The sequence below is a fragment of the Vombatus ursinus genome, unplaced genomic scaffold (assembly GCF_900497805.2).
Source record: "Vombatus ursinus unplaced genomic scaffold, bare-nosed wombat genome assembly UNPS02014799.1, whole genome shotgun sequence".
NCBI lineage: Eukaryota > Metazoa > Chordata > Mammalia > Diprotodontia > Vombatidae > Vombatus > Vombatus ursinus.
In genome coordinates this window covers 39147535-39160489 of record NW_020954577.1, presented here as the reverse complement: position 1 = coordinate 39160489, position 12955 = coordinate 39147535, and the positions used below count along the sequence as shown (strand labels likewise).

At 45.3% G+C, this 12955-nt stretch overlaps 1 protein-coding gene across 4 annotated transcripts in view; it reads left to right on the top strand.

Moving 5' to 3' along the window:
* The first annotated feature begins 6978 nt into the window (after positions 1-6978).
* The window catches only part of NGLY1 (N-glycanase 1), a 55830-nt gene continuing 49853 nt past the window's right edge, over positions 6979-12955 (top strand). For 2 of the 4 annotated variants that reach the window (XM_027872142.1, XM_027872146.1), the window contains exon 1: positions 6979-7118. In XM_027872142.1, the coding sequence (XP_027727943.1) occupies positions 6979-7118 (140 nt within the window). The remainder of the gene's footprint in view (positions 7119-12955) is intronic. The other 2 variants (XM_027872145.1, XM_027872143.1) reach the window with 2 other exon arrangements.

Sequence of the window (12955 nt, the reverse complement as noted above, 5' to 3'; positions counted from 1 at the left end):
CATAACTCCTATTTGGCTGAGAAACCTTTGAAACTTTGATGTTACATATATCATACATAAGGGGAAAATTATTTTGGATTGGGGGAGAGACTTGGGAAAGCCTGAATTTTAAAAGAGACCAGGCAAGAGAAAAGGCAAACACCTTGGAATAGTTAATGGGAGCCCCCAGAACCTCAGATGTGAGGAAAGCTGACTTTTCAAAATGTCCCTTGATTCCCTACTGTTGCCCCCTAGGGACTGCTAAAAGCAGACATCGGAATCATTCTTTCCTTGGTTGATAAAAATCTTGCTTCCAAGTTGAAGAGCCCATTTATTTCTGTGTCTTCTGTTATCCACCCTAATCTGTATAACTTCCCTGATTTATTATTTCTTACTTGGATTAATATCTTCGTTCTGTATGTATAATTATTTTTTGTCTTTTGTGTATCAATCATTAGCAGAAGGGAGCATAAACTATTACCCCCCTCCTTTAGAGCAATCAAGGAAAGTGGCTCTTATCCTGAATCCCTGAAAGTTCATTGTACCTCTGGACTATAGTAGATGATTTAGTAGATGATAATTCTAATTCACTACCTTTCTTAGAGATTGGAGAGTAGAGAAGTGAGAGGCCAGCCAAGGCCCTTCTCCTGCCCCCCTCAAAGGTAGAAATCATGGTGTCCCTTGGAGATATAGAGTGGGACATTCTAGATCTTATCTATCCTTGCAACCAGGCCTCCCTTAGTCTCCATGCCCATGGTTTAATCTCATTACATTGGCAAATGGAGTTCCTTAATAATCATGGTTTCATCTCAGTGACATCATAGGACAGGAAGTTGGATTAAATGAGGTCAGACTAAATATTCCAGGAAAAATAAAGGGCATGGCACTTTTGCTGTGCCATGGTTGTGACCTTCAAAAAGGTGGTGAGGTCACCCATAGGGAGAGAGAACAGGGAAGTGGGAACTACAGTATTCCTTTGAGGGGATTCTAAAAATTGTGAGTCATTCTAAAAGTGTGGGTCATTTTATTTGAACATCAACTACATGAGTTATACTTCTAAGAGGCAAAGGGCAGTGGCAGCCAGTTTTTAGCCAATAGCTAAACAAAACTGTTTAGCATGGGTGCAAGAGAAAAGTTGGAAGGTTCTTTGGGTGAACCAGAATTTAGTTGGGGAATATTTTACCAAACAAGTGCAGGAGGGATCAAAGAAGTTCCATGTTTCTGGTTTTCCTATCAGAACACATTAAGAATAAGATCTAGAGGGGACTGGGAGATGAGAAAAGGGATAAAGTCTGGGTCAGATGATCCAAGAGCACCTTTGAAGTTGGTGAGCTTGAATGGTGCTACAACCAGTCCTAATTACCAATTTAACATTCATAATCCATTTATTCCATTCAGCCCTCATAGAGAAGATTGCATTTTCAGATCTTTGAATAAGAAGAAAATACTTGTCAGAGCTGAAGAAAGTTGATGTTCCAGATGTAGAGAGCAGCATGATGGATAGAAATAGGAATGGGCAAGTTGGACAGGAGTAAGAGATAAAGTCCATCTGGACAGAACTGACACAGTCTGGTGGAGAAACTGGCAATAAAATGAGAAGCTTCATCTTCGAGGAGGATGGAAGATTAAAGACAAAAGGTGACGTCAGCAGTAGCATTCTGTACTTTCCTGAGAGAATCGGTGCCAATGGCAGGGATACTGGGGATGACAAATAGATTACAGTAATATAAAGGGTAGAAAACATAGTCTAAGAGTAGGAATTTGTTGTGGGAATAGAGTTGAAGTAAGATTCATGTAACTCTGTGAAGGAAAAAAAACGACAATTTCATGATGAACTGGATGTAGGATGTAAAGATAAGTAAAATGCCAGGGACAGTGAAATTCAGTTTGCTGAGGCGTGGTTACTAGTCTGGGCCCTGAATTTGAATCTTCACTCTGTTACTCACTGCCTCTGTGATGGGCAAATGACAACCTCCATGGGACACCTTTTGCTTAATTATAAATAAGGGGTTGGACTAGATGATCTTCCAGCTTTAAAAGCCATAATTCATTCATCCAAGGAAAATTCAATCCAACAACAAATTTATTAATAGTAGCCAGGCACTTATTATCAGGGGGAGACACTCAAAAATAAAGGTTTCTGTGCTAAAGAGTTGATACTGTAAGAGGAAAGATACATCTAGATGAACACAATACATATGCAAGAAAGCCGTAAGTCCATCATTATAGGTACTCCCTCCACAGAGGGAGATCAAAACCCCTCTGGACCCTGAGAGAAAGCTAATGTGAGTTGCTGTGGACTGGTAATTCATTGCTTGATGGCCAACCTTCTGGTAACGAATATCTCCAGATGTAGCTAGGCTGGTCCTCAAGTGATATAGTCTATTGCCTACTCATACTTAAATCTTTCTGACTCAGTAGGATTTAGCATTTAGTAGGACTCTGTTGGCATAGTCTTTTTGAACTTACATTCTTTTCCATTTCATACAGAAGTAACAGAGTAAAAATTTAGAAGATTCCACAGTTTCTGACTAGGAAGATGCTTAAAATCATACATATACAACAATGTCAATAGGGAAGTGAAGAGGTGGGAGAGTTGGGAGGGCAACACAAAAATACAGAATATTCATCATGTTAAGCCTCTTTTCTCAAGCTGAATAATACCATTGACAGATTAAGAGGTGATGCTGAAAGAAGGAGAAAGAATATGAGGTAGAAAGAAAGGTAGTTATCATTAATTTTTATTCATTACATATATGTGGCATAGGGTCAGGTTTTATGGGGTTTTGTGTTTTGTTTGGGGTTTGGCTGGTGGGGGAGGATCCAGAACTGTAAACATGGAAGAACTCCCATCAGGGAAACTTTCCACCTGTGCAAATCAGCCACCATAACCTGTAGTTTTGCAATTGCCTGGGGCACTAAGAGGTTAATTGATTTAGCCATTTTCACATAGCTAGTATGTACCAGAGGCAAGATTTGAACCCAGGTTCCAGATTCCAACATCAACCTAACCATTATCCGTGGTTCTTGGACCATATAATCACCAAAAAAAAGGCACTGGGAAAGGAGGTAAAAAGTTCAGGGACAAAACCTAAGGAGCACACATTGAGGAGAGAAGTTTCCTGAATGTAATCGGAAATGACAAACCAATTAGTTATTAAGTCCTTTCGAGCTAAAGAAAAGATTATAAAGACATAAGAAGTAGACAACTATACATCAGACTAGGGATTTAGCATGGGAATTATTTAATCAACAAGTGACTACTGTGTGCCAGGCATTCTGCAAAGAGCTGAGGATAAAAAGATCAAAAGGAAATAGTCCCTGCCCTCCAGAAGCTTACAATCTATCGGGGGAAATCAAATGCACACAAAAGAAATATAAAATATGTACATAGTCATTTGGGGAAGCACTTGCAGCTGGGAGGGGGACAGAAAAGGCTTCACGAAGGGAGCCCTCTCTAGCTCACCTTTGAAAGTAATTATGGATTCTAAGAAGTAGAAGTGAGGAAGGAATGTAGTTCAGTAGGGGAGGGGACCCCTGTGCAACTACAGTCATGTGCCTGGTAGGGTATCATGGAATCATAGATTTAGAGCTAGAAAGGATTTTGGAGGCTGTCTATTTTTAGAAATCATCAACACCATTTTTCAGATGAGGAACTGAAGCACAGAAAAGTTAAGTGACATGCTCCAGTGTCTGAAGGAGGATTCAAATTCAGGTCTTCGTGGTTCCAAGTCCAGTGCCCTTTCCGCAATTCACCTTGATGTCAAGTGGTCTAGATGGAGAATGTGAAAGACTTTGAATTATAGGGGTGCTAGTATTTTATCTTATCAGCAATAGGGTGTCATTGGAGCTTTTTTTTTTTTTTTTGCTGACAAGGTCAAGCATGTGCTTTAGGATGTCACTTTGGGGGCAGCTATCCCGCACTTTGGCACAGTGGATAGAGCACTGGCCCTGGATTCAGGAGGACCTGAGTTCAAATCCAGCCTCAGACACATAACACTTACTAGCTGTGTGACCCTGGGCAAGTCACTTAACCCCATTTTCTAGCCAAAAAAAAAAAGAAAGAAAGAAAGAAAAAGAAGAAAAAAAAAGGAATATGGCTTTGTCAGGTCTGGGAAGGACAAACTAGAGAGGAGAGATACTAGATTAGAAGGCTATTACAATGATCAAGGTGAAAGGTGAAAAGAAATGTAGTTGGGTAAGTGGGGAGAAGAAGCCAAATGTTGGAAATGTTGTAAGACTTAGCCACTAGCTGAATATCAGGAATGGAGAAGAGTAAAGAGTTGAGCATGACTCAGAGTGTGAACCTGGGTGACTGGAAAGATGGTGGTGCTTTCGGCAGAAATAGAAGAATTAAGAAGAGGGGTCAGTTCCAGGAGAAAAATTGAGTTCTGTTTGGGTCATGTTTAGTTTGATATACCTACATAACACCTAGGTCAAGGGTCAATTGTTGATGGAGGATTGGAGCTCAGGAAAGAGATGAGAGCTGGCCAATATAGATTCGAGAGTCACCTGCATTTAGAGGATAATTGAACCCATGCCAGCTGATGAAAGGGTTAGAGGGCATAGAGAAAGAAGAAAAGAGGACACAGAACAGAGTATCTACAATTAGGGAGCAAGGCCTGAATGGTGACCCAGCAAAGGATGGTGGCACATATTCCTGTACTGGGGCATGGTGGTGATAAGGAGACTAAGGATTTGATTGAGAGACAGAGTGAAGGCAAACAGGTGAATTCTAGAATTGATTTTTGGAAGGTAGGAAAGCGAAGTCTAAGAGGCGAGAAATGGTGGGTACAATTGCAGTGGGAAAGCTGGTTCAGAGTCAGTAAGAATACCAGGGCCAGAGTCCTTCCAAGCCAGGCTTTATTGTCGTAAAAGCAAAGGGAACCTAGTAGCTCAGGATCCTGGTTGGCTGGGTGGAAGGGGAATGGGGACTTGCTTATAACAGAGCTGAAGGGGGAGTAACTTGGGGAAATTTGCTATGGCATAATCTTTGTGCTATGCAAGCAAAAAGAGACTTGTACCTGCGCTGTACTGGATCTTTCCAGTGACTATCTTGAAATAGCTAATGAGTCCCTTAACCACCATATTCATAAGATGTAAATGGGGACTTTGACATCACATAAGTTACTATCAGGCATTGAGGTCTGCTATTGCACTTGTGTGGTCTTGGGAAAGTCCCTTGACCTTAAGGTCACTGGTGATAGGGTGGGCTACACAGTGCTGAGGTTGCCTATTCAGCACATGGGGGAGAGGGCTAAAAATACAGGGGAAAGGGTTGCCTGATCAACATACAGGGAAAAGATGGGGCCTCACTGCTCTGGGGGAAAAAGAGGACTTTGCTGTTCCTACTCCACAATGAAGATCAGAAATAGGTTTAGGAGGAGCAAAGCATCATGGATATGGTTGGAGAGAGGACTTTCTGAATTCCTTACCTTGGAAATGGATCAAATCAGGAAAGTTATAAGGGATGTGTATGTGTATAATGTACTATATATGCATATATACATACATATTCGTATATATGTTCTATATGGCCTACACAGATTGTTTACAGATTTAGATCCAGGAAGGCTCTCCGAAACTGCCTAGTCCAAATCCTTCATTTAATAGAGGAGATCTCATGGATGATCAATGACAAGGTCATTTACTCATACCAGAACCAAGGCTTTTTCACCATAGTCATCAGCCAGGTCACTTTTGTCATTTTCTCATCTGGGCTTTAAGACTGGGACCAGAGAACAGCTTCTCTGTACAGTCTTACAGCATTAGAAGTACTTGTCTTACCCAGTCAGGGGTTCAAGATGGAAGGGAGAAGAAAAAGACATAGCAAGCTGCCCATCTAACCATGAACCTAATTAGAGAGATGGAGGCAAAAATGAAGGAGTTCCTACCTCCTCACATCCTCTCAGGCAGACAACACACACATATATGTACGTGTTCATACAGAATAGAGACTTGGGAAGGGGGGCACTATCAGCTTGGAGGGATCAGGAAGGCCTCCTGTAGGAGGTGGTACTTGAGCTTAGCTGTGAATATAATTAGGGATGTCAGAGCAGAGATGAGGAGGAAGTGCATCCCAGACAGAGGGGTCAGCCAGTGTGAAGGTAGAAAGAGGTCAAGGAATGTCATGTATGAGCAAAAGAAGCCCGGTTGGGCTGAACTAGAGCTGTGAATGGGGAGGAATGTATGTATATGATACTAGAAGGGTTTGGGTCTCAGCTGTGAGGAATTTTAAATGCCAAAAATTAGAATGTGTATTTGATCCTTGAGATAACAGGCCGCCCTGGAGTTTACTGAGAGGGACGAGTCTCTCAGTGATCAAAACCCGGCTTTGATAATGTTAGGGGCCCACAAAAACGATTTGAAAGATGGAAAAGGCTGCTGAAGCAACATGCCGAGCTGGAATTCCTCCACGGAGAAGGGAGAGGGTCTCCAAGCATGGGAGGTAGTACAGGCACGCACTGAGGAAGAGAACAAGACAGAGCCTCAAGCTGCAGCATTTCGGATGCCCGAGAATAAGGACGGCTGTCATGTGGGGGACGCTGCCGGCTGAGCACGCAGAGGCAAAAATGAAAAGTCACGGCCCCGGCGCCGGGGCCGCTCCCGAGTCCGGGGTCGCGTCCGTCGGGGGCACGGGATGACCGAGGGGACCGTGCAAGGATGCGGCCCCACCGCCCGGGGCTGCGGGCCGGCTGGGGCCCCCCTCGGCCTTGGCTCAGGAGACGCCGGCCCCGTGCGCGGGGGACGCGAGGCCTGCGCCCCGGGGCCGGGTCTGCAGAACGCGCCCTCCCCACGCAGGGTCCCCGCCGGGAGCCGAGCGCGCGTGGCCGCGGCTCGCTCCATCCCCGGCGGACCGGCGGACCGACGGGCGGGCGGGCGGGGCGGGCGCCTGCTCAGTGCAGGGGGCGGGGGCCGGGGGAGGAGGAGGAGGAGGAGGAAGAGGAAGAGGAGTCCGGGCCGAGCAGGAGCCGGAGCCGGAGCCGGAGCGGGAGCGGGATGGCTGCTGCGGCCGCGGCCGCGCTCGGCCCCTCGGCGCCCGCCCTCTCCAGGGCCGTGTCCGAGCTCTGCCAGAACCCCCGCGAAACCTTCCTGGAGGCCTCCCGGCTGCTGCTCACCTACGCCGACAACATACTGCGGTAGGACCCCCGGCCCGGCCCGCCGCCGATCCTGCCCACACGTGGCCGCCCGGCCGGGCTGCGGGGGAGGGGGCGGCCGTGCCAACTTTGCGGGGGACGAGCCGGGGCGGGGGGGACTGCGGCAAACTTGCCTCCCCTGGCCTCCTGCCCTGCTGGGGGTCCCGGGGACGCCCACCCGGCAGCTCGGAGGTCTGTGACCGGTCAGCGTTCCTGGCCACGTCGTGGGGGAGGGGGTGGGTCCGAACTGAGACCTCTGCGGGCGGCCCCACCCGGACCTGGCCTCGGGTGGCTTGAGCCAATGCTGCCAACCACGTACGGGTCCGAGGCTTCACCCCCGGAGAAATGAATCTGCCCCTTCTCCTTTAAAATCGGTTGTGTTCATTTCCGAAGTTCTTGTACTACGTCGGCAGGGCGTGTTCTGGAGGTTCGCTTTGGTGTGGGGCGTTGCTTTCCTTTCATCATCGATCGGTAAATATTTATTCGGATCGTGTGTGTTCGGTTCTGCTGCTCAACCCAGACTACGTGCACTTTTGAACAAGTCACCTTGCATGAGGCAGATTTGGCTTTGCTTCTCCTGGGGCCGGAGGAAAACAGCCGGGTCCTTTTCTGGGTGAAAGTACGCTTCTTATTTCTGTTAAGCTTCTGATCTGCTTTACTGGAAGTTCACTGGCACGACCTACATTATCCTCCCCACCGTGCCCCCTTTGATTTCCTGACTAATTAGCAGTGGGTCATGTGCTGTCATCAGTTTGATGAAAGGATCGCTGTCTGTTTCAAGATTGTTGATACATTTCACTGGACATAATTTAGAGGTCATTATTTCAGGTACCGTACTTAGAGTGATTATTCCGTACCCACGACACATTTACTTGGGCACCTCTGGCTGTTAAAACTGTTATTGGAGAGCCTAATATGTGCAAAGTGCTATAGGCGATAAAAGAGACATAACATAATAAAAGAGACATAATTCAGATCTAGGTAAACATGATATAGTACACTAGTCTCCGCTCTTCTTTCTGTGACCCCGCCCCAGATGTGCCATATCTGCTAGCTCATTCCCCGGGACGCTAAAAGGCTGTGTATAGCCAACACGACTCGATCTTTGGGTCTTGGACAGTCACCTTCAGATCCCATTTACCCCCAGCTCAGAAGAGCTACAGATAATCAGGAGTTGCCTCTCCAGCTGTCTGGGCATCAAACTATTTTTAGTCCTAGATGTCTGTAAAGGAGGGGAGGGAGCTAGGCAAAAACATCCAGGACTCATTTCTTCTTTCAACCTTAAAATGAAACCTGAATGCTTGTAGTAAACACCCTTGATCTTTGAGAAATCCTCCTCATATGAACACCGGCTTTGGGGTTCATTCCAATCTGTGTTTGTGTGTGTGGATCAACATTTTTATTGAGGTTTTTGTGAGGCCTGTGCTCAGGCATTAGTCACAAACTTCTCTTCTCCCCCCCCCCCATATTTTATATATATATGTGTATATATATATATGATCTGGAAAAGGGATCAGGATTCAGGGTGCCTGGGTAGGTGCCAGGAGAAGCCTGGGAGTTGGCATTTTACCCGAGTCTTTCAGTTCCTCAACTAGCCCCAGACTTAAAGGTCCTCTTGTCCCCAAAGCTGCCAAGTGGTCCTTGGCCTCTGGCTCCCTTTTTTCAAGGAGTTACACATGCAGAGTTATCCTGTTGCATTTACAGAAAAGTCTCCAAATCTGTTTCATTTTTTGTGCTTTGCCTTGATGCCTGTGTCAGTATGATGGCATGGTGACCTCTCCACCTAGAGAGCTCTACCGACGACGTTGAACTTCAAGCTTCCAATACGAAGTGTGGAGAGGTCCTCAATTAGGATAACTCATAGACTTTCACTTTGTGAACTGGTACTCCCTTCTGAAAGCCATTGAAAATACTAAAGTCGGGAGAATTAACAAGATTCCATGGTGTCTACAACATCCAAAAACTGGTTCTGACACATTTGTTTTACCTCATGATGAATGATTAAAGCTTTACTAAAGATAAGATGGTGTATAACTTGACCTCACTCTTCAGGTTTCCGGAAGTAAGGTATCTGAGTAGAGGAATCATTTCTGGACTACCCAGAGGAGTGCCTTGCTCTCAGGTGCTTAATAAAGAGCCATTGAGTTGGAAATTAGAAGATCCACATTTAAAAACAATTTAAAACCTTTAGAAAGTCCTCTCTTTCTCCTGCCTTGCCCTGTTGGACCCTGGAAAGAGTAGCCTTCTTTTACTGCTTTCCGTTCTCACAACTTTTTAAATAAGATGCAGTCTGTCATCTGAACCAACCAACCTTTGATGGCAATTTTCTCCAAGGTGGTCATTAATCTCTTAATTGCTTAATCCAGTGTCTTTTCTCAGTCTTCATCTAATGCAGATTTTGATGCTCTGGATGCTCCCTCCTCCCTTGCTTACAGGACAGGTTTTCCTGCTGGTTCTCTAGATGGACCTTCTTAATGTCCTTTGAGGGAGGAAAATGTTTCTGCCAATCTTGCTATGCCTTCTCCGTCTCCCACTCCTAAGCTTGAGTGTCCCCAAAGGCTCTTTCCTGAGACTGATTCCCTCCCTTAGTGATCTGGCACCCCTTTATGTATGTGTTGTGTCTCTCCATTAGAATGCAAGTTTCTGGAGGACACCGACTTAGCTGGTAGGCTTTTCTCGTATCCTAGCACTTAGTTCATTGCCTGGCACATAGTAATACATACTCTAGCTAGTTAGCTAACTGTTTCAGCTGCTCTCACGGTTCCTTGATCACCTCAGGTGATTCCCAGGGCCCTACCGAGATCACATCGTAGAACTGGAGATTTGGAGGGGACCACAGAAGCTGTCTCATCTAACCCATACCTAAAGGAATGCTCATTATAATGTAGCCTCTGCCTGGAGAAGTTCCAGGGCAGCCTGTTGCCTTTTGGGCCAGCTGTAATTGTGAGGAAGGAGCCTAAATGGTTTCCACTGGTGCTGCCTCTGGAAGCAGATAGAATAAGTCTAGTATCTCCTGCATGTGACAGCCCTCAGATACTAGGAGGCAGCTGTCATGTTCCGAGTCGTCTTTTCTTCAAACTCAGCAATCTCCAGTTTCTTCAACCAGTCTGTATGAGGTGTGGACTCAGGTCCCTTCGCCATCCCCAGCTGCCCTCCTCCAGATACCCCAGCTCATCAGTATCCTGGAATCATGGTGCCAGAACTTCACAGAGATGACGTCTGACCGGGACAGAGCACAGAGAGGTTATTGTCTCTCTTTCTGGAAACCATTTCTCTCTCAGTGTATCCTGAGATTATATTTACTTTCTTTTTGCTACATGACTACTCACTCTTCTTGACCATGCAGCCCCGTTCACCCCCCAGATCCTTTTGGATTCTGACTCTTTCTTCCACTCTGTTAGCTTTCCCTCCCAGCCTTGTGTCATCTGCAGACTTGTTAAGCAGGCCTTCTATTCCTTATCCACGTCATTGATAAAGGTACAGGTGTCACTCTTATCGAATTAGCAAATGACTCAAAACTAGTCAAACCTCCTCATTTCATGAGGCCCAGAAAGATGGTGACTTACTTTTATCCAAGGTCATACTATATCCAGCCCTAATCTCTGCTGAACTCCCTTCCCACTTCTCCAGCTGCCTGTTGTATAGATCTATCTGGATGGCCTGCCACCACCTTAAACTCAACATGTTCTTTTCCTCCCCTTCTCACTCCCCCCTCCTCTCCCATCCAACCCACCTTGAAACTTTCACCTTTCAATTAATGGCACCAATATTCACCACTAATGAAGATTCAAAATCCTGGATTCATATTTGACCTTTTACTTTCCCCAATCCCCAGATCTCCAGCTGTCTGGGCTGGTGGGGGTGGGGAAATCTGTGGCTTCCAGGCCACATGCGGCCTTCTAGGTCCTTGGGTTCAGCCTTTTGACTGAGTCCAAGTTTTACAGAATTAATCCTTTTATTAAGGGGATTTGTTCTGTGAAGTTTGGGTTCGGTCAAAGGGCTGCACTTGAGGACCTAGAGGGCCACTCGTGGTTTCGAGGCCGCATGTTCCCACCCCTGCCCTGGATAGTCAGATCAGTTGACCTAGTCCTATAAAATGTTCCTTCATACATCTTTCCATCTGTCCTTTCCTCTCCATTCGCAATGCTACTACTTTAGTTCAGGCCCTTATCATCACTTGACTATTACAGTAGCCTTCTAATTGATTTTCATACTTCAAATCTCTTTCTTCATTCTCTGTGTAGCTACTAAAATAATTTTACTAAGGCACAGTTCTGATCATATTTTTTTCACGTCCAGGCACTTCCAGTGACCTGCTACTACATCTACTATAACATACGCATTCTTTAGTCCAGCATTTAAGGCCCTTTAAAGTCTGATTCCAGTTTATCTGGGTTTCCAGTCCTGATCCTTCTGAGTCTGAGCTCCAGACCTACATCTCCATTTGGCTCTAGAACTTTTTTACCTGGATGTCCCACCAACACTTAAAACTCAGCTTGGCCCAAATTCAACTTATTAACTTCTTAAATCTGTTCCTCCCTCTGACTTTAGTATTTGTGTCCCTGGCCCCAGTTTCACAGATTCAGAATCTCAGTGTGCACTTTGACCTTTCCCTCTCCCTTATTTCTCACGTCCCGTTAGTTGCCAAGTTTTTTTGATAACGTCTTTCTCCATTCTATTCACGACCTCTGCCTTTGTGAGGGCACTCACTGCCATGTGCTTCCTAATGATTCTTTCACCACCCCCCCCCCAGCCTTCTTACTGCTACCAGAACAGTAGTGCCCTCAAGGCCCTGACTGGTGCCCTCCTGAGATTACTTCATGTTTACCTGATATGTCATTGGTAGTTACTCAGGCACATACATGTTTTTCCCAACAGAGTGGGAAGCCAGGGACGGTTTCCTTCTTGTCTTTATGTCCCCAGCACCTCCTACAGAGCTTGACACATGGCGTTTAATACATGCTTGTTAATTGGCTTTGTCTTTGTGTGATGTTGTTTTGCTTATATTGTTGTCTTCTGCTTATTTCTCCCAGCATCTGTTCACAGGGACCTCCCCATCTTTCTCTAAATAACTTTTGTCATCTATTGCTGCACAGTAATATTCTATGACATTCATATTACCATAGTTTTTTGTTTTTGGCCATTCATCATTTGGTGGGCCTCCATTTTATTTTTCCATTATTTCCTACCACAGAAGGCATTTGCTGTGAATAATTTTACTATCTGTTGGACCTTTGTTTCTGACTTTGACTTACTTGAGATATGTGCTTAGGAGTGGCATCTGTGAATCAAAGGGTGTGAACAGTTCAGTCATTTTTTCTTTCACAATTGCAAAGTGATATTTAAAATGACTAGACCACTTCACAGCCTGAACAGTAGTCCGTAAGTGTGTATGGCTTCACCCAAGCCCTCCAGCACTGATTGCTGCCATCTTTTGTCATTTTTGCACTGTGAGGCAAAATCTCATGGCTGTTTTAATGTATGTTTTTCTTCCTATTAGGGATTTCAAGAATGTTTTCATGTAACTACTTCGAATTTTCAGTTCTTATTTGAAAATTACACATATCCTTAAGCACTTACCTTTTGAAGATAGGCTCTTGGTGTTACTGACTTTGTGTGCTAATTTTCTCCAACCCCACCGTTCAGAATCTTCATCTGTCTTGAAGACTCAGCTAAGGTGCCGTGTTCTCTGGGAGGCCTTTGCTGACTTGCTCACCTAAAAGTGTTTTCTACCTTCTCAGATATCCTTAGAGCACATTGTCTGAATTTCTTTGCGCCAGTCACTACATCACCTTATATCATCTGTATACATGCTATGTCCTTCCTTGAAAGCATCTTGG